General features: G+C 36.8%; 2 protein-coding genes across 3 annotated transcripts in view; one reads left to right on the forward strand and one right to left on the reverse strand.

Moving 5' to 3' along the window:
- Positions 1 to 4,868, reverse strand: part of SREK1IP1 (SREK1 interacting protein 1) — a 42,967-nt gene extending 38,099 nt beyond the window's left edge. Inside the window, exons 1-2 of the mRNA XM_026498895.4 lie at positions 4,817 to 4,868; positions 4,432 to 4,713 (exon numbers count right to left, since the gene is read on the reverse strand). Of these exons, the coding sequence (XP_026354680.2) occupies positions 4,432 to 4,713; positions 4,817 to 4,868 (334 nt within the window). The remainder of the gene's footprint in view (positions 1 to 4,431; positions 4,714 to 4,816) is intronic.
- Positions 4,573 to 27,989, forward strand: part of CWC27 (CWC27 spliceosome associated cyclophilin) — a 182,848-nt gene continuing 159,431 nt past the window's right edge. Inside the window, exons 1-7 of one of the 2 annotated variants that reach the window (XM_026498896.4) lie at positions 4,573 to 5,100; positions 12,227 to 12,323; positions 18,365 to 18,477; positions 20,883 to 21,026; positions 22,439 to 22,537; positions 23,174 to 23,277; positions 25,177 to 25,246. In XM_026498896.4, the coding sequence (XP_026354681.1) occupies positions 5,059 to 5,100; positions 12,227 to 12,323; positions 18,365 to 18,477; positions 20,883 to 21,026; positions 22,439 to 22,537; positions 23,174 to 23,277; positions 25,177 to 25,246 (669 nt within the window). In that variant the 5' untranslated portion in view covers positions 4,573 to 5,058. The remainder of the gene's footprint in view (positions 5,101 to 12,226; positions 12,324 to 18,364; positions 18,478 to 20,882; positions 21,027 to 22,438; positions 22,538 to 23,173; positions 23,278 to 25,176; positions 25,247 to 27,989) is intronic. The other variant, XM_057307279.1, reaches the window with a different exon arrangement.

Consider the following 27,989-nt stretch of genomic DNA (forward strand, 5'->3'; position numbering starts at 1 on the left):
CTTCAAAGAAGCTACATTACAGATTTATAATACAATTTTATTAACTGATGGTTTTAGGAATACATTGCAGAGGTCTTTATCTCTTTATTTGTTAAATATTAGCAAGGGCTTACTCTGAATCTAGAACTCTGTTCAACAACTTGAGTGGCAGGGAAGGGCTCAGGTAAAAGGCTGCCTTTTACCTCCCAGGAACTTAAACGAGTAGAAAAAGCTAGTTTCTCCAGCTTCCAGAACATGCCATTCAATTCTGTATACAACTTACTGCTTAGCATGGTGTAGGCTTGCTAGATGTCCTCAACAAATGCTTGTTGCTTTGAGGTTAGAAACTTAAGAAAATACTTCACCACTTGGGAATCAGTAACTTATGCAGCTCCCAGTTGCTGGCTATGAAACTAGTGTCTGCAGTGTCACTGGCCCCTATGAAGAATGACAGACACTGGAATTAACAGTTACAAAAGAAGGACAATTGAAAAAAAAAGACAAATGAAATAAAAATAATGGCTACTTAGGCAAGAGAAGGGAAAAATGACAAAGGCATAAAGGACCTTCCAATGGTGATGGAAATATTTAAAATCTTGATCTGGGTGATAGAGAAATATGAAATTCACAGATAGGGGCCAAGAACTAACTTTTTACCACCCCGCCCCCCGGAAAGGCTGGGATCAGATATATATATATCTATATATAGATATATATAGTTAAGGAAAATTATTTCAGCAGCAATGTGCAGCATAGACTAGAGAGAAAAGAAATTATGTACAGTTTAGGGCTGAAAAACAATTGGATGCATTGTAATTTAGAATTCTTCTATTACTAAGATGTTATAGTAATGTGTTTTAAAAATTTGACTCACTTTCATATGCCAGATTAATGTTATTTTGGCTACAGAAAATTCCCTATCTTGGTGATATAGAATTTACTGAATGAGAGAAAAAGAGCTTTTGTGCCAAGCACATCAGTAACATGCACTGCCACTGGCGTCAGGTCGACTCCTCATGAGGAACGGTGAATCATTAACATGAATGTCAGAACTAATTTCAACAACTGTGAATGGGCAAAATAGTTTCTAAAAGAAAGTCAACTTCACTGAAACCTGTATTTAAATCTCGTTTTTATTTTTTAAAGATTTTATTTATTTATTTTGAGAGAGAGAGAGAGAGAGAGAGAGGGAGAGAGCGAGCACGAACAAGGGAACAGGGAACAGGGCGTAGGGGCAGAGGGAGAAGCAGGCTCCCCGCTGAGCAGGGAACCCACGTGGGACTCAATCCCAGGACTCTGGGATCATGACCTACACTGGAGGTGGATGCTTAACCGACTGAGCCACGAAGGTGCCCCTTAAATGTCATTTTTAAAGTAACAACGAAGAGTCTACGATTTCCCTAAGAAAGTAAACATTTCATTGTGTGGCCTACGTAATGCTGTATGCTTACACATAATGCTGTGGAAAAACAGCTGAAGTAGGTGACCATAAAACAGAACAGGCTGATTTTCACTTGTGGAAAGCATCCTCATCACTTTATAGTCTTACCTCATAATAATCATTAGCAAGACCACCCGAGAAATGCTATGCTGAATCCATATGAGCATTATACCTAAAAATAAGAGAGCATAACACAATACTTGGCCTTCTCAATAATTACCTCAAAAGGTTTCTGATGGAGCCCTATTTTTCTTTAATACACTATCTGGATCGATCACGCAAGAAATTATCTCAACATTTTCAGTATCTCTATTTCCTAATGGTACTTGCATTGTACTCTCACAGTGCTGTAGTCTATGATCTCAATTTTTGCTGGGTTTAAACAGTCTATCCATGTCTTGCCATCTAGCTTAATGGCACAATTTAAGATTATTACACTTTGCAGCATTATTTTCAGTTGGAAGAAGGTTAACATATCTATAACACTGGTCTAAGTTTAAGGCAATTCCAATAAGGACTTTTAAAAAAAATAACTTTTTTTCTTCTTTCTTAAGCACCCCATTTTCATTATTAAAGTTTCATGAGCACACCAGCTCTGATATCGTGTCCCCTAGAGTGTCTATACCATGTATAGAGCTCAAAACGCTTGTTAAAGTAATCAAACCAACAGCGACAGCAACTCAACTGTAGATGTAGCGGTGCAATACGAGGATCACCAGGGTTGATGTGAAGGCTCAGCATGCCCAGGCAATCCACTGTGCGGACCGGTCTTCCTCTGCTGGCTCCTTACATGTTGATAAGCTCCAGGTGCAGCCACAGACCCCTTCCTTCACACTCTACACACTTCACCTGAGCACAGGCAGCCACTACAATGATCTTAACTCCTATTACATCTGTGGATGACTCTAATTGTGGTCTTTGATTCTGGCTTCTTTCCTAAGCTACAAATTTTATCTCTCACTGCCTATTAGATATTTCCATTCATATGTCTGATTATACACAAGCCCCAAACTGAAATTCTCATCATCCCCCTAAAACCTGCTCCTTCTCACATACAGCCTATATTAGTAAATGGCCCCACCCAACTGCATAACAGTGAAACCCAAGTATACCCTACTTCTTGTCTTACCCACCTACACTGAATCGATCACTGATTCCTAGTGAGTGTATTATCAAAAATGATCTCCAATCCATGTGCTTCTCTCCTCTCCTGATACCATACCTGAAGCATCATCATAACTTAACCAGAAATTACTCCTAATTGATGACCTTGTCTCCAAACTAGCTCCCTTCCAATCTATTGTACAGCCAGAATGATCTTTCTAAAATATGAACCTCTTAAAACTCTTAAATAGCTTCTTATAGTCCTTGGGAAAATATCCAAATTATCTGTTGTGGCTTAGAAGGTCCTTTAAGAGGTGGAAACTACCTTGTTAATTATACCATAACATGGCAAGATGAATAAGTGCACGGGACTAGAAGAGCCCACTGACCTATCATTTACCAGCTATCCTTTAATTAGCAAGAGACTTGATTTGTTTATCCCTCAGTATACTCATATAAAATCGAAGTATTAATACTTATCTTACAGTGTGGACATTAAATGAGATTCAGTGCTTGACACACTGTGTGACACATCTGATACATAGTATACGCTTATACATCTGATACATTAGTAAATATTAGTTACTGTTATGAACTCTCTAGTTAATTTCTCACTTCTCTCCCACTTGTATTCTGAGTTCTATTTATAGGGAGTATCTTTTACTTCTTTTATTTCCTTTTTATGTCCATCTTCCTAGCCCCACCAGTCTTCTGTGAGGTGCCCTTACTATGTGCTCCTGAAGGCTTCAAATTCTCCCTGCCATACAAATGTCTGACTTTCTGGTCTTTCCTTTCCATTGGTAAATTCTAAGCTCTGTGTGAAGAGCAACTGTCTTGCTCACCAGTGTATTTCCCCCACTGCCTACCAGGTGGTAGGCACTTTAAATACTGTTCTGTGTATGAATGAGTGGATCTTTCCTCTCTCAAAATCCCCCTCCTCCCAAATCTGCAGTGGGTAGAAAAGTGCAATATTCCAGAACAATGATCTGTAAAATACAATTCAGGAAAGGCTGCCACGGTACAAACATGGTTAAATAATACTGGTAAAGGTAAAGGTTAAAACAAAGTTAGGGCTTCTGAACCATGGCATTTCTGAGTTTTTCATATACTAAAGAGCATTATGAATCTCCAAGCTGTGTGTTTGGCGGGGGGAGGAGGGGAGGTAGGGATATAATTCTCAAAGTAACTCCTGCAACCAGGGTTCTTCAGAAGACGTCGCAGCAAACCCGGTTCAGGCAGACGCCCTCCCCGACTAGACTTCCAAGTAAGCTGGTAGCTGTGGACCGGAAATCTATGAAGCACTTATTTCGTAGGATTCACTGTTTTTAGGTCGGTACCCACTGGACACAGAACCTGAGAGCTGGAAGAAACCACAGACATAAAGGAGCGAATCTTCCTTTACAGATGCACAAAAAGAGGCCCAGAGGGGGAAGTGACCGGTCCACTGCCGCACAGGAACTCCGTACAATCGGAAGAGAGAGTAGAAGCCCAGACTTCAATTTCGTCCCTGCGACTTCCACGACAAACAATGCCTCTGGCTACTTGGGTCCGTCAAGTGTTGCCACTTGAATTTTATTTTCAAGCCACAGCGAAGTTAAGTCCGTTTTTCTCGGCTCCTCGCCCCCTAGGCCTACAGTTCCCGGCCCTCCTCCCCCACGACACTTCCCAGGAATCCACCCAGCGCCGCGGGAGCTTGATTGGGGTGGGGGAGATAGTTTCTGTCGTTCCTTCTTTCCTTCAGAGATTATTTTTGGAGTGTAAACTTTTTCCTGTAGACCAAACGAACCTGTTTTTTAACGCCTCCGCCTCAATCCCCATGGGCGCAACTCCCCAGCCCAGCGCACCCCAACCTACCCTACCCGCTCCCTTCCTCGCCTAGACCTATGGGCCCTGGCGTCGGTCTTCACCTGGGACTGCCATGGCGCTGGTGAGAGGGGTCGCAGGAGCCGTAGGCTTTCGAGAGGACGCCCGCCTCTTGCCTGCAGCGAGGACAACAAACGGCGAGGGCGGCCTCTTCCTCCCACCTGCGCCGCGGGACCTCGGTGACAGTCCTGGAAGGTCGCTGGCGATAGCGGAACCAAGTCGCGCTGATTCAGTTTCCAGGGGAGTTATATTACAGAGCACACACGGTCCGAACCATTGCTGCCAGCTTGGGGGGGGGCGGTGAGTGAGACCTGCACATACGTGTACTGAAGTAAACAACACCAAGATTTACAGATTGCATTTAAAAATTGTAATACAAGTTAAATTAATCTGTGGGTTCTTAATAATCTTTTCTCCTTCCCTGGAGACCATTGGAATCCCCCTTCTCAGGATTAGCGGTGCTCTGGTCCAGGAGCGACATGGCGGCGTCCGTGAGGAACTAGTTTGGGGTAAAGATAGTGCTTGGTGTCGCTGTCTTGGCGACATTGACAAACTGGAGCTTTCCGCGACCACCCGATTGAAGGAACCGTGCACTGATAGGTGGACAGCTTTAGTGACCTGCCCTCCGTTCTCATTCCCAATTAGAAGCAGAGTCCTGAGCGCTGACCAGCATGAGCAACATCTACATCCAGGAGCCTCCCACGAACGGGAAGGTGAGAGCCTCATCTAGGGTACCTGGGCTCCTCGAAGTGATACCTCACTGAATAAGGGAGTTCTGGGGGTCTTAGGGTTGGAAAAGATCACAAGAAGTTATGTCCCTTACTCCTGCCTCTGAACAGGATTGCATCGAAAACCATCTATTGACACTTCTCATCAAATACTTGAAAAAGTCCTCAAATTTAGATTCCTCCATCTACCAGCCTTCTGCTCCTATTCTTGCTTCAGCCTAACTCATGCAGGAGTTTTCTAGGGTCTTAGGTAGAAACCTTAGTACATTTTAAATTTCGACTTTTTTTTCTTTTTGCTTAACTTGGAAATTACTCTTTCCCCATTTGTTCTACAATCATTTATCGAGCGCCTGCTGGCACCGGGCACTGTTCTAGGTGCTGGGGCCACAAACATGGATGGATAAGGTCTAGTTATTGCCCTGGAAGAGCGTATGATTTTGTTTGGGAGGCAGGCAGGTAAAGAAAAACCTTGTGAAGCATCAGTGAGTTTGAGGTTATACTGCTTCGGGTCAAGGGAAGATTTAGTTGCTTTACTCTGGAGTAAGATTTGACTTGGTCGTAAAGAGGAAAAGCCTTAACGGATACACATGCCTGAACAGGAGATCTTTTATTCAACAAATGTTTATTGAGCAACTAGCACATGCCAACCTCTATGCTAGGTTTTAGGGATACAAGGGAAAGAAAAAACAGCATTGTCCCTATTATCATGGAGTCGGTGGAGTGAAATATACATTCACCAGATAGTCATGCAAATAAGTACAAGCTAGCTGTGATAAACACTGTCCTTATGAAAGAGAATTGGGTTTACAGAGAATATTAGGCATAGCCAAAGTTTTACTTCAGAAACAACTGGGGATTTTTTTCCAGCGTAAGGCCAGTTGAAGACATCGAAGCTTCAAAGTTCTGTACCATAGAGAGCACGTGGCAAGAATTTTGGCATGGAAAGAATTTTGGCATGGAAAGAATTTAAAGAGATATAATAAGTTTGCTCCGTGGATGTTTAGTGCCTATGCTGTCTAATGATACATTAGATACTAAAAGGATAGATATTCAGAATAAATGGGAGAAAGTTCCTCCCTTCAAAAAGCATAGTATCAACTGAGAAGTAATCGACACGTTTTATCAGTGGTAGACCCCTGGCAATTGCCCATACATGTGTTTTGCTGTTACTCTGGCCTCTGAAGATGAGGCACATAAAGTACCATTGATAGAAATGTCCTTATTCACTCAAGGTGAAATTTCCACATATTATGATCATTTAATTTAAATCACATATTAATATATATTTATTCTTAAGAAGCATTTTATTATCAAAGTATTGTCTTATTTAGGAGCCTTAGGAAAAGGAGCCACTGAAACCTCGCAAAGTAGAGTTGGCCAAAAGAAATGTATGGAGGAAGGAGTCATGTGCCTTTTTTTGTTGTTGTTAATTATTTAAATGAAATTTAGTTAACATATACTTTATTATTAGTTTCAGGGATAGAATTTAGTGATTCATCAATTGCATATAACACTCAGTGCTCATTAAGCAAATGTCCTCCTTAGTACCCATCACCCAATTATCCTTTCCTCCCACCCACTTCCCCTCCAGCAACCTTCAGTTTGTTTCCTAGAGGTCAGTGTCTCTTACGGTTTGCCTCCCTGTTTTCATCTTATTTTATTTTTCCTTCACTTTGCCTATGTTCATTTGTTTTGTTTCTTAAATTCCACATATGAGTGAAATCAAATGGTGTTTGTCTTTCTTGGACTGACTTATTTTGCTTAGCATAATACCCTCTAGTTTCATCCACATCATTGCAAATGGCAAGATTCATTCTTTTTGATGGCTGAGTAATATTCCATTGTACAGATATGCCACATCTTTTTTATCTGTTCATCTGTCAGTGGACATCTGGGCTCTTTCCATCTTTTGGCTATTTTGGACATTGCTTCTAAACATTGGGGTGCATGTGCCCCTTTGAATCACTATGTGTGTATCCTTTGGATAAATACCTAGTAGTGCAATTGCTGGGTCCTAGGATAGGTCAGTTTTTAACTTTGGAGGAACCTCCATACTGTTTTCCAAAGTAGCTGTATCAGTTTGTACTCCCACCAAAAGTGTAAGAGTGCTCCCCTTTCTCTACATCGCTGCCAACGTCTGTTGTTTCCTGACTTATTAATTTTAGCCATTCTGACCAGTGTGAGGTAGTATCTCATTGTGGTTTTGATCTGTATTTCCCTGATGCCAAGTGATGTTGAACCTTTTTTCTGTGTTGGCCATTTGTATGTCTTCTTTGGAGAAGTGTCTGTTTGTATCTTCTGCCCATTTCATGAATGGATTTTTTGTTTTTTGGGTATTGAGTTTGATAAATTCTTTATAGATTTTGGATACTAGCCCTTTTTCTGATAAGACATTTGCAAATATCTTCGCCCATTCCATAGGTTGTCTTTTAGTTTTGTTGACTGTTTCTTTTGCTGTGTGAAAGCTTTTTATCTTGATGAAGTCCCAATAGTTCATTTTTGCCTTTGTTTCCTTTGCCTTTGGAGACGTGTCTAACAAAAAGCTGCTGTGGCCGAGGTCGAAGAGGTTGCTGCCTGTGTTCTCCTCCAGGATTTTGATGGATTCCTGTCTCGCATTTAGGTCTTTCATCCATTTTGAGTTTATTTGTGTGTGTGGTATAAGTAGTCCAGTTTCATTCTTCTGCATGTTGCTGTCCCATTTTCCCAACACCGTTTGTTAAAGAGACTGTCTTTATTGCGTTGGATATTCTTTCCTGCTTTGTCGAAGATTAATTGACCACATGTGCCTTCTTTTTTAATTCAGTATTTTATCAGTGGAAAGATTAAGAAACTCTGGTAGGGAAGGTGGGCCAACCTTTTTTTTTTTTTTTTTTTTTTTTGAGAGAGAGGGAGCAGGAGCAGGGGGGAGAGGGAGAAGCAGACTCCCTCTTGAACAGGGAGCCCGGTGTGGGGCTCGATCCCAGGACCCTGAGATCGTGACCCGAACCGAAGATAGACGCTTAACCTACCGAGCCACCCAGGTGCCCCCATGTATGCATTCTTTTTACTAGGTATAAGTTGACTGTGGCCAAAAAAATTATATAAGAATAATAATTACAACAGTAATAGCTACCATTTTTTTTTTTTAAAGATTTTATTTATTTATTTGACAGAGAGAGAGACAGCCAGCGAGAGAGGGAACACAAGCAGGGGGAGTGGGAGAGGAAGAAGCAGGCTCATAGCGGAAGAGCCTGATATGGGGCTCGATCCCATAACGCCGGGATCACGCCCTGAGCCGAAGGCAGGCGCTTAACCGCTGTGCCACCCAGGCACCCCAATAGCTACCATTTTTTGAGCATTTACTATTTGTCAGGTACTGTTCAAAGCAGTCTATGTAGAATAAATCATTTTGTCCTCACAACAAACCTATAAGAATATTATTGTCCCTATTTTTAGGTAAGGAAGGTGAGTCACAGATATGTTAGCTATCATGTCCAAAATAACAAAGCTACCTTACCCTTTATAAGTGGAAGGGTCAGTTTGGCATTTGAGCAACCTGATTCCACAGCCTATGAAGGGAGGGATGATGTACATTAGCTTGTTCTTTCGAGCAGTGGTTTCTAAACCAGTGAGTGTACACCTCAGGGACTGTGCAAAACCATCCATGAGATGCGGGGAGAAAAATCTATTCTCCTGTTTGTATTTATTTTCTTCTTTCTTGTTTAAATGTAATATTTTACATATAAAAAGGAACATATAAATTCAGTTACTCACTTAGTCAATTTTTATATATCATGATATAATTTTTCCTAATGCCTTGCTAAATGGATTACATTTCATGGTATCTGGATCAACTAACTAAACCAGTCCTTATAAATTTCATATTAAAAATAATATTAACAATGTAAACATAGGCAAACCATAAGAAAACGCTAGAGCTGAAGACTCAGCATGGGAAGTGTGTCAAAAATCAGAAATTATTATGAAAATTGTTTGAAATATGGATTTCTGGGGTGCTTGGGTGGCGCAGTAGTTAAGCGTCTGCCTTTGGCTCAGGGCGTGATCCCAGCGTTCTGGGATCGAGCCCCACGTCAGGCTCCTCTGCTAGGAGCCTGCTTCTCCCTCTCCCACTGCCCCTGCTTGTGTTCCCTCTCTCGCTGGCTGTCTCTGTCAAATAAATAAATAAAAATCTTAAAAAAAATGAAATATGGATTTCTATTTTTTATTGTTAATGGCAAACTTTGTCTTAAATGTGTATTGTGCCTTGACATATATTTATAAGAATATAAAGCCATTGTGATTTTCAAGACATTTTAAAAAGTGTATAGAACGGGCAGATGGATCTCTACAATTTGAAAGCAACATTATACTAAATGAAAGAAACCAGATACAAAAAGCCACATATTGTATGATCTAGTTATATTAAATGTTCAATAGGCAAATCCACAGATACAGAAAGTAGATGAGTGGTTGCCAAGGAATAGGAGTAGGAGGAAATAGGGAGTGACTGCTAATGGGGACAGGGTTTCTTTTGGAGGTAATGAAATGTTCTGTAATTAGATAGTGCTCATGGTACTAAAAACTAAAAGGGTGAATAGTTCAGTATGTGAGTTACATCTCAGTAATGCTGTTATTTAAAAAAAAGTTTCATTATACCACTAGTAAAGAAGATTAAGAATTATTTAAAAATACCATTTTTGAAATGTTATCTTCTGTGACCCTTAAGATACTAGAGTAAAAAGAATGTACATATTTGAGGACTCTGTGCGCCTAATTCCTTACTTCCCTTCCCACTTCCCTTTTCTTCTTTGCTAATAGGGATGCATACTTTGAAAAAGTTGGAATCATTGTATTAGAGTTGCAAGGGAGAGAAGACACGTGTAGGTTTCCTTTAACAGTAACGTTATATTTCAAGTATACAAGGGGATAATAGGATGGGACATTGTCTTTTTAGATATACTGTACTTAGGATTGGGATATACACCAGTTTTCATGCAAAATCAGAAGGTGTTACCTGGTGTTTTAGATACAGTCTAGGGAGTTACTCAGCTACTCAGTTTGCATCCCAAATATATACTTCCCAACAAAATGAGAATCCAGTTGGGTTGGTTTGTCGTGATATAGTTTTTTTTATTTTTTTAAATATTTTATTTAGTTATTTGAGAGAGAGAGAGAGCATGCACACACACACCAGCCGGGGGAGGGAGAAGAAGATATAGACTCCCTGCTGAGTGGGGAGCCTGACACAGGGCTCAATCCCAGAACCCCAAGATCATGACCTGAGCTGAAGGCAGACACCTAACCTACTGAGCCACCCAGGTGCCTCCCGTGATAGAGTATTTCTTTTGGGCATTGTTTCATGCCAAGCCAAATTAGAGGTCCTTACCTTTAGGAGCTGGTAGAAAAGAGGCTTTCAAAGGATTCCATTGACTATAGATGGTGATTTTGAGATATACCATTTTAGTAATATACAGCCTAGAATTAGATTAAGATTGTTTCATTGTAAATTAGGAATGGCATGAATTTTTTTTTTTTTTTTTTTAGAGAGTGGGGGGGTGGTCAGAGGGAGACAGAGAGAATCTCAAGTAGACTCCCCACTGCGCACAGAGCCGGGCATGGGGATCAATCTCACAACCCTGATATCATGACCTGAGCCAAAATCAAGAGTCAGACGCTTAACTGACTGAGCCCTCCAGGTGCTCCAAGAATGGCATGATTTTGAATGAGAAAGTAGAGTGTTCGTATGTAAAAAGATAATTGTAAAATTGTCTTATGGTGTCACAATTTCATAGGTTCATCATTCTTTAATTTCTTAATTTGCTATGCCAGTGTTATTGGAAGAAAAGCTACAAGAAACTTTCTTAATTAAAGCAAGTTTAAATGATTGATTTTTAAATGAGTAAGTTTTTCTGATTAAAATAGGTACATGCTATTTTTTCCTCAAGTCCTAAATTATTTCTGAAAATGGTATTTGAAGACTATAAATGTATAATGACTTGTACTGAATGAATTTTTTTGATCAAAGTATAATTAACATACAGTGTTATATTAGTTTGAGGTGAATGGTAGAATGATTCAACAATTCTATACAATATTCACTGTTCATCAAAATAAATGTACTCTTTAATCTCCTTTATCTATTTTACCACCCCCCACTTCCCCTCTGACAACCACAATTTTGTTCTCAGTATTGAAGGGTCTGAGGCTTTTTTTTATCTTTTTTCTTTGTTTTGTTTCTTAAATTCCACAAATGTGTGAGAACATATGGTATCTGTCTTACTGTGTTGGACTTATTTCACTTAGTATTATTATACCGTCTTCATCCATATTGCTGCAAGTGGCAATATTTCATTCTTTTTTATGACTAATATTCTACTACCAGATATAGGTGGATAGATAGATAGATATTTGCATTTCCTTGAGTATTTGCATTACTTAGCTGATTTGAGCATCATTTCATAGGTCTGTTGGCCATCTGTATGTCTTCTTTGGAACAATGTCTATTTAGGTCCTCTACCCATTTTTAATTGGATTATTTGTTTTGTTTTTTTGGTGTTGGGTTGTACAAGTTCTTTATATATTTTGGTTATTAACTCCTTATCAGACATATCATTTGCAAATATCTTCTCCCATTCAGTAGGTTGCCTTTTTGTCTTGCTGATGGTTACCTGTGCTGTGCAGCTTTTTATTTTGGTGTAATCCCAATAGTTTATTTTTGCTTTTGTTGCTCTTGCCCAAAGAGACATAATCTACAAAAATGTTGCTAAGGCCAGTGTCTAATTACTATCTGTCTTGTCTTCTAGGAGTTTTATGGCTTCAGGTCTCACGTTTAAGTTTTTAATCCATCTTGAGTTTATTTTTATGTGTGCTATAAGAAAAGGGACCCAGTTTCCTTCTTTTGCATGTAGCTGTACAGTTTTTCCAATACCATTTGTTGAAGAGACTGTCTTTTCCCTGTTGTACTTTTTGAGTGTAGATTTTTTTTTAGTATACCGAGAAGGCCCAGTGAAGTTTTTAATTTTAACCTTAAAATTGAAAACTCACTAATGAATGCTTCAAACTGAGCAGCCTTTCAACCAATTATCAAGACAAAATGATAATTTAATATAATGATGTTATATTCTTTCTACAGGTTTTATTGAAAACTACAGCTGGAGATATTGACATAGAGTTGTGGTCAAAAGAAGCTCCTAAAGCTTGCAGAAATTTCATTCAGCTTTGTTTGGAAGGTAATCATAACTCTTGAGTTTTATTCTGTATGAGAAATTTTATTAATTTAAAAATAAACTGAAGTGTATCTTTCCACAACATTGAAGCTTGCTGTTAAATGGTGGTGATGAATGATAAGAGTTGATATGAGTGATACGGTGTTGAGCTACTGTGTCAGGAAATAGAGGAGAGAAAGACTGTCTTTCAAATAAATCTGTGTATCTTCAGCAGAGAAATTTATCTTACCAATAAAGCTTGGATCTTTTTTATCTTTTTGTCTATTCCCCACTTCTTCCTTTCATCCTCTAAATAAAGGTACTCCCTAAGATTGCCCTGAGTTCTCCATTGTCTTTACTCTTCAGTCGTTACTTCTATTCAAATAACTATCAAATTCAGAATTGCAGCCATTTCCTCTCTTCTTCACTCTAATTTACATATCAAAGTGCCTAGTGGACTTTACGCCCATCTTCTGTTCGCTGTAACTTAACCCGGTTGCCTGGACTTTGACCTGCATGATTGTGATTGCGTTTTACCTGGTCTTTCTCTCTGTCATCTTTAATCTGTTTACCCTCTTATTATTCATCTGGTAGCTGAATCCTCAGGCAGCTTGGCTTCCTAGCCTTCCGGCCTTGTTTTTCATTGCACTAAATAACTATGGTTTCCGTTGACTATTATTTTTATTTCCTGAGCAGTTCCTTCCCATTTCCGCTTTTACACATATCCTCATACCTTCCTTCATATCCTCAGCCTCCTTTTCAGAATACTTTTTCTTTCCTTCTTTACTGTTTAAGTCTACCCGTTTTTAATCTCTGTCCAGAATTCCGTCTTCTCCACAAAGCCTTCCATCCAGCATTCAGTGATGTCATTATCTATGTTTCCAGTATGATTTTAGATTGAGTCACAAAGTGACTATTTTTTTTCAATAAACTTTACAGAATTATACATCCACTTGAGTGTTTTCTCCTTCAGAATATTCCCTTACAGAACTAAACATTCTAAGCATTTTTGTAACTTCTTGGCTTTTAGAATACATTGCATATGGTTTCAAATATCTCCAGTGGTGGCAAATCATTGTCTTTCTAAGTTATATCTGATTTGTAGAGACAGACAAGGTTAATCAGGTATCAGAAAACAGCGTTTTGAGTCAAGAGCAAGGTGTGAAGGAGAACCCAGTATAACCAGTAGGAGGGTACAGCAAGAGCTCTCCAAGTAGATAATAATTACACAAATAGATAAGTACCAGGGGAAGATTTAAGATATAAAAATACACAGACACACCCCCCCCACCAAAAAACCTGCCAAAAAACCCCCACAAAACATCTTTTTCTTTACATCTGCGAAGACCATTAATAATAATTGCTATGGCAGGCAGGAAGGAAATTGAGTCAGACAGGTAGTCAGAGAAGCTTCAAATAACTATCAACAGAACCAAGAAACACAGTAGACACAGAGAAGTCAGACTCATTTCTGGAAAGAAGTTTTGAAGACTCAAGCTCAAATTTTACAGGGGAAGAGTGAAAGTACAAAAACATTAGAAAGAATGAATGGTAATTAATAATCCATGACCAGGTGAATGGAAGAAACAGAAAACATCTGGATATAATATGATAGTGAAGAAGAAGTAAAGTTCTTAAGTTAGGTCATGATGGAACTTAATTGGAACAACAAAAAATTATTCCCCTATTTTTAAGAATACAAGGAGAAAGAAAAAAGAATAGGAAGATTATAAGAAAAATAACTAGAGCAATTCTCTTAAATTGAACAGGTGAAAGATAGAATTATTACTGAAAAGGCTAACAACAAACCTGAGAAGACTAATTTAAATGCAGGTACTCCTAAATAAAGTTGAGGTTTTAAAAATATAATTTAGAGAACCCCATTTTAATTCAGTAATTCTATGATTTAAACAAGTCATGATATTTCTAGATCTTATAACATTCATATCAGTATTTACTTCAAAAAGGGATGATTTCCAGAATTAAAAAGGAAATGAGTGAAAACCAGGAAGGTGGAACATGACATAGATATGGCAGTTAAAGGGATGTTTTTAGTTGGTTTTTTTAGCTTTACAGAGGTATTGTAGACAAATAAAAATTGTATATATTTAGGATGTACAACATGATTTTTTAAAAGTGTACAAAGTGATGATTTAAGACACGTATACATTGAGAAATGATTATCACAATCAAGTTAAGTAACATATCTGTCACCTCACACAGTTTACCTTGTGAGTGTGTGTGTGGTGAGAACACTTGAGATCTACTCTGTTAGCAGATTTCAAGTATACAACACAGTACTATTAACTATAACTTCCATGCTATACATTGGATCCCCAGAAGTTATTCATTTTATAATTAAAAATTTATGGGGTGGCTGAGTGGCTCAGTTGGTTAAGTGTCTGCCTTCAGCTCACGTCACGATCATCATGATCCCAGGGTGCTGGGATGGAGCCCTGGGTTGGGTTGGGGTCCCTACTCCACAGTCAGTTTCTCCTCCTCCTTCTGCCTCTCCCCCACTCGTTCTCTCTCTGTCTCTCAAATAAATAAATAAAATCTTTTTAAAAATTAAAAAAAAAGAAAAATTTATACCTTTTGACCAACACCTCCCCATTTTTCCCACCCACCAGCACCTTGCAACTACCATTTTACTCTCCAGTTCTATAAGCTGACATTTTTAGATTCCACATACAAGTGATATCATACAGAATTTGTCATTCTGTGTCTGGGGGAAGTTTTCAGTTTTTATGAAAATGAAAGATCTATAGTTACACAGACTTAATCTTGGATTTCAGGTTTTGGGGAATAGGTGAACATTTAAAAGTGAGTGAAAATTTTAAAAAAATTAAGTTAAAAAAAGGTTTAAAAAGAGAAGGAAAGGGAAGCTTGTTGCCTTTGATAATTTTCTTGGTTCCTCTTAAGTTTGAGGAAGGAGTAAAATTTTAGGTTGGCAGAACAAAGTGGAAAGCAGAAATGTTTGTTTAAAAAAAAAGAGGCTAAAATAAATAGGGCAGACAGATAACAAAATGAGTTTTAAATAAAAAGTTATTACTTATAATAATTATAAAATTAAATGCAAGATTCTGGAAGAAATACACATAAATCACTTAAAAATGCAGATAGATGTAAATTCCTATATTATACTTGGTAGAAATACAATTAGGCAAAGTATATTATGCTATCCATACATTGTACAGCCAGAAATACAAATATAATGGAAAATACCAGAATCACAGCAGCCAAATAGGAAATTTCATATTTAAGATACATGAAAATTTCTTTCTTCAATAGTGGAGAAAATTCAGGAGACTGTTGTGAACACACATAATGAAATTATAAAACTTCTTTCTTCAAAATACTTATGGGAATGGTACCTAAACATTTAAGAAGTCAAACACTGCATGCAATAAAATCTATTATAGTACATGGTAAGCTCTAAGGACAACCACAAATGCACAGTTCAGCAGTATTATTAATAAGCTACATGGAAATAGAAATAGTGGATATGGAATTTTGTGAAAATTTGAAATTTTAGCTGTGGTAGAATACAAAATTACAGTGTAGAGAAATTATAGAAAGTTCCTACTCAGTATATATAGTATTATAATCATTTCATTCATCCGACAAGCGTATAATTAGGAAAATAAAAAAGAAAAGGTTAAAGTAAAAAGCCAATATCACTGAAGGGCTTAATAGGAAATAGGAAAAAGGAGTAAGATGTGTAATTTTAAAATCTGAAAGCACAAGTAATAAAAATCATTCATGTCCCCCTTCCCCCGCATCTAATAGATTACTGAGTCTGATAGATCCTGCTTCCTGGAGAATTCTTAAATATGTGCACCTCGGTATAAGTCACAGTCAGGTTTTACTCTTGGGACAATAGTTGCCCCCTCTCACTCCAGCCTTGTCGCTTCCATTCCATTCTCCATACTGAGTTTGAGTGATCTTTTGTAAAAGCATATCTGATCAAAAATGTTGATTGACTGTGTATTATGGACCTAACGGATTATTATCACTTTCTGATATAGACTAGGGTGTGTTATATATTTAAATTTGTAGAATTTAAGTGAGAATATTAAAGTTTCACTTCACATTTGTGTTGGACTTGAAAATTTATAGATACCTCTATAAATATAGATAAGATATTATCTTATATAGATAAGATATTATCTTATTTAATCTTCAGAACAACACTATGAGTTAATTTATAATATTAGTTTTATAATGAGAAAATTATATGTACATCATAGTGGATGATAGTTAATAATACTATATTGCATATTTGGAAGTTGGTAAGAAAGTAGATCTTAAAAGTTCTCATCACAAGAAAAAGGAATTTGTAACTATGTGAGGTGCTGGATGTTCACTAACTAGACTTATTATGGTGAACACTGCAGAATATATACAGATACTGAATCATTATGTTGTACACCTGAAACCACTGTAATGTTAAATGTCAATTACATCTCCATTTTTATTTTTTTAAAAGATTTTATTTATTTATTTGACAGTAAGAGAGACAGCCCCCAAGAGAGGGAACGCAAGCAGGGGGAGTGGGAGAGGAAGAAGCAGGCTCCCAGCGGAGGAGCCCGATGCGGGGCTCGATCCCAGGACCCTGGGATCACGCCCTGAGCCAAAGGCAGATGCTAATGACTGAGCCACCCAGCACCCCTATATCTCCATTTTTCAAAAAGGGTGGGAAAATTATGTTTAAGGCTACCCAGCCAACAAGATGCAAGACTTAGAACTCCTGACTGCTGCATAAAGTTTTAAGCTACTCTGAGTAAATGGTTACTTATTTTTTTATAATAATTTTTTATTATGTTATATTAGTCACCATACAGTACATCCTTAGTTTTTGATGTAGTGTTCCATGATTCATTATTTGCATATAACACCCAGTACTGGCCTATCCCAATCCCCCACCCCCATCCCCTCTGAAGCCCTCAGTTTGTTTCCCAGAGTCCATAGTCTCTAATGGTTCATTCCCCCTTCTGTTTACCCCCCTTCCTTCTTCCCTTCCTTAGGAGAGATACTTTTAGACGCAGTTTTTACAGTTTCTGTTTGGAACCAAGGAACATTTCTTCGCACTGGGGATCTCTTGCCAATAAAGCTTTAAAGTATGGATTTTACATCCAGATCTTGCAAATGTAAATAATTGTGAGGGTGCCTGCAAGCCACTGTATTATAGTACTTTATGAATTATGACAAACATAGTCTTGTTTTGACTCATAAAGTAGACACTTGATTTGTATTTGTCATTGAATGAGTTAGGTTGTGTTTAGGTGCAAGTAAGAGAAGACTCAGCTCAATATTATTTACATAATAAAGACATCTGTAACCCTGTACGACAAGAAATCTGGTGTCAGACAGTTCTGCAGCTCAGTGAAGCTTCCAGGGATAGTAACTAAGCTTTTTCTCCATCTTTCTACTTTACAATCCTAAGCATGTGACTGAACTAGGACTACACTCAGTAATCAACGCCATCTCCCATCTACTCTGCTGCTACTTGTTTTTTGTTTGTTTGGTTTTACAACAATAATAATAGGTTTTGTTTATTCAGTACTTCCTTCAGGGCCACACATATGTTCTACATATATTTTTCTCTTAATATAAACTCTCTGATTCTGTCAAACCCTAAATATTGCCCTTCTGCCCCCACCAACTTCTTGGCTCAGGATTTACCTCACTGAGATGCCATGCTTCTGTCACATACAACTTCTTTTTCTTGGTGAAGTCTCCTTAATGATTTCAGGTTCCAGATAGTAAGTACTATTAGGAGATCATATATGATCCCTCTTGTATATTTATAGCTTCCAAATAATATATTTATCCATAAACTCTAATCTGGAGTTGGAGAGAATCCTGGAAATAATTACAACACAACCACCACCGTGCTTTTTGTAGAAATTGTGCTGTTTTGAGTAGACATTTTATAGTAAGTGCGGAAGAAAGGGTTTGATTTACGAGCCTCTTTAATAGTTGGAGAAAAAAATCTTGTGACTCTAATCTTGTTAACTCTAACTCGTTTTAGACTTTGCTAAATTATTTTAAATTTCTTTCAGCATATTATGACAACACCATTTTTCATAGAGTTGTACCTGGTTTTATAGTCCAAGGGGGAGATCCTACTGGCACAGGGACTGGTGGAGAGTCTATCTATGGAGCCCCATTCAAGGTGAAGCCAAATTTTTATTGTTATTTATTTGCAGATCAGTTTGGATTGCTTAATCAAAAATGACTGTGCCCCACATGAAAAAAATGCATTTCACATTAGTGCACAAAATCTGGTACCTATCACATGTTTAGGATTATACAGGTTAAGAGCAGCACTTCCCCCATCAAGCATTCTAAGTTGTCTTATTGCTAACTTTTATGCTAGATTGAATTCAGGTGGAGCTGCAGGTGGTCATGAGAAAAATGTGAGTCAGAAAAAAAACTATATAACGTAATTCTTGATACCTGACAATATCTGATCTCTGGAACTCTGTAAATGTAAAAGATTTTTACAACATTTCATATGCCATTTCATTTAACACTATATGGAATCTATATTAATCTGCTTGGACTGTTATAATAAAATATCACTGATGGGTTGGCCTAAACAACAGCAATTTATTTCTCACAGTTCTGGAGGCTAAGAGGTACAGTATTGGCATTCAGTTTCTGGTGAAGGGTCTCTTCCTGGCTTGCAGATGGCTACCTCTTTGCTGTGTCTTCACATGGTAGAGAGAGCGAACTCTGGTGTCTCTTCCTCTTTTTGTAAGGGCACTAGCACTCCTGGATTAGGGCTTCACACTTGTGACGTCTTTTAACTCTTACTGTCTCCTTACAGGCCCTGTCTCCAGTACAGTCACATTGGGGGTTAGAGCGTCACTGTATGAATTTTGGGGAGACACAATTCAGTCCAAAGCAGAACTCATTCTTAATTACGCACAACAGACCTTTGTAGCCTGAACTGCATGCCATAACAGGAAATCACAAGGGGACAGAAGAAGGAATTAACATAAAAAATGTTAGAAAAAAGTGTATTGATCAAGAATAGGTCAGTGATTTGTTAACTGCTAACACAGATCTAAAACGAGTATCATAGTTAATAACAGTGGGTTCAAATAAAAATTACAAGTTGGGTTATTTATTAATCTGATGGTACCAATATCACATTCTTTGAATGAGTAAACATAAATAGCTCTTAAAATAGGAGAATTTTGAAGACATGTTTATACTAATGAGATAGAAGGTCTGGAGTTTCTTTTAATTTTTTATTGGGTCACTGTGTGATTCTTGAGAAAAATACTTGAACTGTTTGCTTTAATTTCCAGATGATAATGGCCTTAGAAAACGAGGAATAGTTATAATAAAAAAGTCTCAAATGTCACTAAAAAACTATTTTGTATTTTACCATATTGAGATGTCTCATGATTTTAGAGCTTCCATCTAGTAGGAAGCATCCCTTTATTCTATTGCTTGGTGTAACAGAATAGTGCTTTCTCATAATTTCTTTCTAAATTGAGATTTTTGCTTATTATGTAATATTGTTATCTAGTTAAATTTTTCAATTAGGCCATTTTTGATACAGTATAAAGAGTTACAACTCTGGGGTTTTTTTGTTTGTTTTTTTAAAGATTTTATTTATTTATTTGTCACAGAGAGAGAGAGAGGGAGAGAAAGAGCAGGAGCAGGGGAATGGCAGGTAGAGGTAGAGGGAGAATCAGGCTCCCCGCTGAGCAAGGGGTCTGATGCAGGACTCGATCCCAGGACCCTGGGATCATTACCTGAGCTGAAGGCAGATGCTTAATCGACTGAGCCATCCAGGCATCTCAAGTTATGACTCTTTGAGCTCAAATCTTGGACATTTATTAAGGAAAAATAACTTTCTTTCTGAAAAGTATTGATTATATCATATGGCTGTTATATAAATGAGTCTAGTATCAGGTCTGGATAGAAATTCTGTTAACTGAGAGACTAATGTATGTTATGTAGCCCTACTATAGCAAGTAATCTACCTAGAGAGGCTTGCTCTGGTTCTTTGAAAAACTGGCAAATGCGACCAGTGCCAGTTCAGCAAAGATTCAACAAAGACCTTTAAAAAACAGAGTAAAGCACATAACACAATTATAGTAGATGCCTTGAATTAAAAAACAAGAAGAAAGCAAATTTTTCATGACCTTTAGAATGGAGTGGGGAGGGGCAATAGTTGAAGGCCATGCAATGATTCAAAGGTAGTTTTTTTAGAGAAAAAAATAGAAGGTTCTAAAAAGTTAGATAACTTTGAGGGATGGGAATAGGGGAATGATTTAGAAATCTCTTCCCCTTTGAGTGCCCTTCTTCCACGTAAATAGACAGCTTTCCCATAAAATAGGATAAATTTGTCACAATACTTATAAGATGTTTACAGGCTAGTGAAGTCAAGTTCAACAGTACTGAAGGAGTATACGTATTGGATTTGATTATACTTGAAAATCAGTTAAATAAAACTTTAGCATTGTTGATTAGAATTTGTAAGGAACCTTTTTAACTGAGTACGAAGACCCTTATAACAGATCATTCACTAAATTTTTTTTTTTTTTTTTAATGCTTCAGGATGAATTCCACTCCCGGTTACGTTTTAATCGGAGAGGACTGGTTGCCATGGCAAATGCTGGTCCTCATGATAATGGCAGCCAGTTTTTCTTTACACTGGGTCGAGCAGATGAACTCAACAATAAGCATACCATTTTTGGAAAGGTTTGTGTCCACTTATCTTCAGGTTCTATGATACATATGACCGACTTATCTAGGAGCTGCCCCCATAAAAATATTCCCTGGGATATGTATCTATTATTTCTAAAAATAATGGAATATATTCCTTTTACAATGAACTATGAGGGACCACCTTAATTTTTTGTGTGTATGTTTCAAATAAGTCATTGATTATGACTTAAGAATTTTCTTTTTTTCTAAAATCATACTAATGATATTAGCTACTATGTTGCTCATCTGATATTGTGTTTATGTTTTTAGAAACTTAGGTGTTATCTAAGTAACAATATTTAGTAGTTTAAAAAGTTTACTTTTGTCCATGATGAATTCCCTTCAGTATAAAGTGGAAGTTGTGTTAATATTAAAATTTTTTACCTGAAATATTACTTTGAGTAGTACGTGTTTACTCCTGCTCACATTTAACATCTTTCTTTAAGAGGTTTTGTTTTTTCACTCTCCCTTCTAAAAAATATATTCCCACATGTTTTAAGTCTTAGGCATGTTAGACATCACTAGTGTATCAGCTCCCTCTACTGGTTCAATAGGAATGGTTTCCCCACAGCCTAGACAAACTGGATTTCGTGAGGATGAAGCAAAGGGAAAAGACAAACTGAGCACAGCTGGAAAACTGGTATTATTTTAAAACTCCTGAGAAATCTTGAATGAAAGGATTCATGCTGAAAACATTCAATACAATGTGGTTGCTTAACACTTAACACAGGTTAAGAAATACGCACATTTGAACCACTACAACACAGGTTGTTCATAGATTTTCCTTCCTATTATTTTTAAAAAATAAAAGCATATAATAAAGTGAGATTTAGATTGTCGTTCTGCACCACTTTTTAGAGTTGCTAATATATAACTTTCAATTAGAGACAAAGTATAGCATATTGATAAGAATTCAGAAAGGCCGTCACTGTCGGCTCTATAACTTCTTTGACTCAATTTTCTTATCTAGAGAAGGAGGATAATGACAGTGCCTGCTTTTAGGATGTTTGTGAGGATATAACAAGATAATGTCTGCAAAGCACTTACACATGGTATTGTTATTTGCTTGTTCCGCCCAATTCTAAAATCTGAATTTGTTTATTTTGTTTGAATGAAAAGCTGTCATTCAGTATGAGGTTACTTGACATTATATTTTCACTTTTAATAAAACCTGACGTTAAATATATATGGGAAGTTTTCTAAAAATACCATTGAGGGATTGAACTCCCATTCTGCTTTTTCCCCTTAAGATGAAGATGCTTTATTTGCATTATTTAATGCATAGGCTCCTATATAAAAATATGAGATTTCCTTTTAATTATTGAAAAAATATTTTCAGAAGCCCTCCCTTATTTCAGAGAATGAATATAAGAGTTTGCAGTTAAGTTTTCTTTTTTGTTTGATAGGTCACAGGGGATACAGTATATAACATGCTACGGTTGACAGAAGTTGATGTAGATGAGGAAGAAAGACCACGTAATCCACATAAAATAAGAAGCTGTGAGGTAAAAGCATGATGTCTGAGAGGCAGCACTTAAATGACCATGTCAGAGAAGCAGGCTGTTAGTATTTTTAAACTATTGGATAAAGGCTTTATACTAAATCGACATCACAATTCAGATTTTGTCTCTGTAATTTAGGCACAATTTCTGATTAAGAATTTTTTTTTAAATTGAAGGTTTTGATTTCAAAGATGAAACTTTAACTGATAATCCAATGTATGAAAAGCTTGACTTATAAGGGAAAGTTAGAAGAATTAGGCTTATTTAGCTCAATGAAGTGCCTTCCTAGGTAATTTCAGAGTGATCCTTCATTGAGGAAGCAAGGTCCTTAGAAGCATTTGATTTGGGGTCAAAACTCTGAGTTTGTCTTGCTAACTAGGTATTAAGTTTTCTTGAATACTTTTCCCTTTTGTAAAATAAGGATAACATACCTTTTACTTAATTGCATGTAGGATTATCAGAAGAATCCAGCAAGACCATTAAGTGGGAGTACTTTATGTAGTAAATATATCACTGGACTTATAATACTTATGTGAGCAAAAAATACAGATGTTAGTATTAATGCAATTAAGTACTGGTTTTAATTTTTTGTGAAATTTTTAAAAATGGAATAATGTTTTCAGAATATTTTTTTCATAGGTTTTGTTTAATCCTTTTGATGACATCATACCAAGAGAAATAAAAAAGCCAAAAAAAGAGAAACCAGAGGAAGAAGTAAAGAAATTGAAGCCCAAAGGCACAAAGTAATCAGAAATAATAGACTAATAGAAATTCATTCATTTTGTTTCCTTTTGTAACAACTGTTTTCTAGTAAGGGGGAGGTCAGTATGGACCAGGGAGATATATGAATTATGAGGTTCTTCTTTTATTAAAATACTGTATGTAATTTAAGCTAAAGAAGTATCACATATGTCTATATGAAATCTATATTAATAAATAAATATTTATGATGACTATAGCAATTATTTATATAAATGAGTTGTTAAGATTTTTGTTTGTTTTTTACTTGTTTTTCAATTAATATATGTTCCAAGTATAGAACTTGGAAAGTCAAGTATGAAGGATATGATGACTGCATGGTTACATAATTTAATTTTTCACTCCTGTTTTGGAGTAAGTAAGTTTCAGTATTTTGTGAACTATATTTCTCACATTATTAGTTTTGTCTGTTCATTAAAATAGATATCAGAGTTAGATTTCAACTTCCTCTTTTAGTGAAATGTAGTATCCATATTAGTGATTTTAGTGTATTCATAATTGTTAGATTCAGACAGTTCCAAGTATAATCCTGCCTGACACCATTTATAAGAAGTAAAGTGTGTTCACATTTCTGAGCTTCAGTTTCCCCATCTTGTAAAATGGAGATTATAATCACAACATCTGGTTGTTATGAAGAGAAAATGAGCGGGGGAATTTGAAAACACCCAGTGGCATAGGTATTCAATCATATTTGTTTCTTTCCGTGACATCGTACAGTATAAGGAAGTTAAGCTGCTTTTATAAACTGTCAAATGTGAGCCACTTCAATAAGCAGTTGATGTCTTGTGGCAAAATAAATTCTTATATAGTGGTGTATTTGATATTCCTCTATTTTTTGATTCATTTCTTTTGACTAATTTATATCTGCGTGAAAGGTCACAGTCACCATATTCAGATACAATATTTCATCACTATTACTTATCTTGACAACAGCCCAAAAGCTGGGTGTTTTTGTTTTTGTTTTTAATTCATAGCAAATATATTAGGGATGATGTGGTAGTCATTGATTACATCTAGGTTTTGAAATAAAAAATTCCTCTTGTTGCCAGATCTTCTATTTTTTTCAATATTTGAGAGAGAGTTTTAATAACTTATTATTTATCTTCCTTGGGATGTCTTTAGTTTGAAGGCTCAAAGAAGACAAATAGTTTATTCTTCCCCATGGGTTTTTTTTTTTTTTTTTTTTTAAGATTTTATTTATTTATTCGACAGAGAAAGACAGCCAGCGAGAGAGGGAACACAAGCAGGGGGAGTGGGAGAGGAAGAAGCAGGCTCATAGCGGAGGAGCCTGATGTGGGACTCGATCCCGTAATGCCGGGATCACGCCCTGAGCCGAAGGCAGACGATTTAACCGCTGTGCCACCCAGGCGCCCCCATGGGTTATTTTTTTGTTAAGTTTATTGCTTATATTTTTTTATTTGACAGTGTTGTGTAACTTATCAATTTTAAAGTGTTAATGACATTTTGGAAGACACTAGATTAATTGCTTCCCATTTGTAGTGCTCTCAGGGCTATATATTAGGTTTTCAGAAATCTCCATTTCGCTAACCAGTTTTTTATAAATATAAAAAGCTTAATTATTTCTGTCATGCTTGACTTACTATATTTAATGATAGTGCTCAGAATGGATTTTTGGTCATTAGTTTCGTCTAATATATGAAATATCTGTGGTCTGAGGCCAATGCCTTAACATTATGCTGAAAATATGGATCCTTAGTATATTTCTGCTGAATACTAAGTCATATTGTGTATTCCCGAACAGTTAAAATGTGTTCTTGTAAATTCTATTTTATTGCCTTGAAAATACAGCATTGTAAGTTCTATTGAATTTCCTCAATTTTCTCTCATTCTTATTTCCTTTTTTCTTTCCTTTTTTTGATAAGAAATTTTAGTTTACTTTCTTTCGGAGAGGAGGCTGAAGAAGAAGAGGAGGAAGTAAATCGAGTTAGTCAGGTAAAACTCTAATCCCTTTGATCTGAATTATAAAAGGTATTAGGGACTATATCTCATTTTTGTATCTCCTGCTATGTATATGGCACATCATGTTTTTCATGGTACACAGTCAGGAAGTGTTCACTGAACTGATCTGTAAAATGATTTGTTGTCAGTAATATTTGCAACTCTTAAAATGATATGCCCTCTTGCAATTAGAGTTTTGTGGGGTTTTTTGACCTGGCCTTTTTTTTTTTTTAATCAGAACTAGAGTTAAAAAATGATTTAACCTTGTGATTCAGATTTTAATTGCTCTTTTTTTTTAGTGATTTGCTAGATGATAATGATTATGATCATTATTATAATAAATACTGACAGACCAATGCTTTTATATTCATTTTAATATTATCTATATATATTTATTAATGTCATTAATTCTCATCACAACCCTTTAAGATAGGTATTATCATTATCCCCATTTTACCCAAAAATAAATTAAGGTATAGCTAGGCTGTAATTTGCTCAGTCACACAACCAGTAAATAGCTAGAGCTGGGATTTGAACTTGTCTCCTTCAGTGTAAGATACATGTATATGGATTATATATCACTTCCTGGTCTTCTACTCCACCAATGCTTACAGTAGGCCTTTAAGTGTGGTTTTCCTGAATATCACTTTTGACACATACTCATTGCTGAAACACCTATGCCTTGACAATATTTAGAGCAGTGAATCTGTTAAATATACTTTAAGAAAATCATCCTCAAGGGTTTTTACTCCCAAAGATTCTGGTATGTCTTCCCTCAAATGATGAAGAAATGGAAATTTGTTTGGAGAGTGAAATGGGGGAAGGGGCAGGGGTAGCCTTTGATACAGGCAGTTCAGTGGATTTTAATAATAGTGGAGGGTTGAGGGACACCTGGGTGGCTCAGTTGGTTAAGCATCTGATTCTTGATTTTTGTTCAAGTCATGATCTCAGTATTGTGAGCTTGAGCCCTGCATTGGAAGATTCTCCCCCTCTCCTTCTGCCCCAACCCTCCTCCCTCTCTAAAAAAATATAATTACAAATAATAGTGGAGGGTTGAAATACAGAGTTTTTTAAAAAGTGGACAGTTCCTATTCTTACATCTGTTTGTAAAGAAAATCATAATGCCTTTAAATCACTCTTTTATGAATAGATTACCTTTTTGCAGTATTAAAAAAAAAAAGCAAGAAAATTAGTGAACACAGAGACCTAAAGGTTTAGAAGTTTTTTTGTAGTAATTAAAACTCTATAACTTAGCCCTGTCTTATTTGCTTATTATAGTTACCTATTTCTAACCAACACTAACAATAACACTGACTGAAAAGCACATTATTTTTACCCTTGTTTTTAACTCTTTATCCATGGGCTTCCCTCATCATAGAGGATGGTTTTGGTAGGCTAATGTTGGACATATAGTAAGCACACTACTTTTAGCCATTGCATTAAGACTGAATTGAAATGGACATGTGTAAGAAACGGTCTGGTCATAATTTTTTCTTGCTGTCTTCAGTATTCCAGAGTGATATATTTGATACCATGGATTCTCAACTTCCACCCATATACTAATATTCTGAACTCTAGGACACACAGATGAATATTATTTCTGGGCTCTTATCCCACATTCTTGATTTCCTTTAGGAAACATCTCTACTAAAGATGCCACAATTAAACTCATCTTTATGTGAAAACATCCTTTCCCTAGGCCTTGTCAGTATTATCAATCGCCCTGGCACCCTGATATCTCAGAAGTTATCTTCTTTAGATGTCAGTGCACTAGTCTTGCCTTATTCATGATTCAAATTTCTGCCTTATTAAAATGAAAGATATACTATATGTCATGATCCTGTGGGTATATTTGTAAATGGACAAAACCACAAATGTTAGATCTGGAAATTGCCAGGAGTCCCTTTCACTGATGTTTTCTAAAGATGTCAAGTTTCCTTACATACACATGCTTTCCCCACAGTCCCCCCGTCCTGTTTTTCCTTTTGCTTGGGGTAGGTTCTCCTTTATTTGGTTAATTTTTGTTTTTCCTATAAGATTTAGCTCCACTATCAACTCTGGACTACCTCCACCTCCCTCCCCTCCCCATCTCCCACCCAGGCGGAGTTTAACTTCTTTCCATGGTAATCTGTCTGTGGCCATCAAAGCATATGTTATACTGTACTGTAATTATTTTCCTCTCTGCTACCTGTGCTAAATATTTATTTTATGTAACCTCTATAACAACCACGTGCTATAGATGTTATTATTCCTATTTAAGGGAAGAAATCAATACTCAGAAAGGTTAAATCACTTGTGCAAGACCATGTAATTAGGAGGTGGTCCAGTCAGAATTTTGAACTTAGATTTCTATAGCCATTTAAGTCTCTAATATGATTTTGAATGCTGCAGAAGCTGCTTCCTTCGAGCCCAAGCCATCTAGAAGGCTGGCAGGAAATTACACTGGTAGCATAGCATTCTGGAGTGGAAGCAGCTCAATGCAGTGTTGGCCCCTTGCCCTTTCCTACCTCACACAGGGGCCTGGATATTAGGCTGATTAGCCCTGAGGAGAGAACAGGGGAAGGAGAAAGGAGTTTTTCTATTAGTCTTTTTGTTGAATTAAATTTCTGATCTAAAGTAAGTTTTATTCACCATTACTTTGAGACTGACTTTACTAGGAAATTAGTTTGAATTTTTTCTGTTTGTAACAACAGCATGTGTTAGATATTTAAAGCATATCTGCCTCTGCTGCTTGCTG

This window comes from Ursus arctos, unplaced genomic scaffold, assembly GCF_023065955.2.
Source record: "Ursus arctos isolate Adak ecotype North America unplaced genomic scaffold, UrsArc2.0 scaffold_5, whole genome shotgun sequence".
NCBI classification, from domain to species: domain Eukaryota; kingdom Metazoa; phylum Chordata; class Mammalia; order Carnivora; family Ursidae; genus Ursus; species Ursus arctos.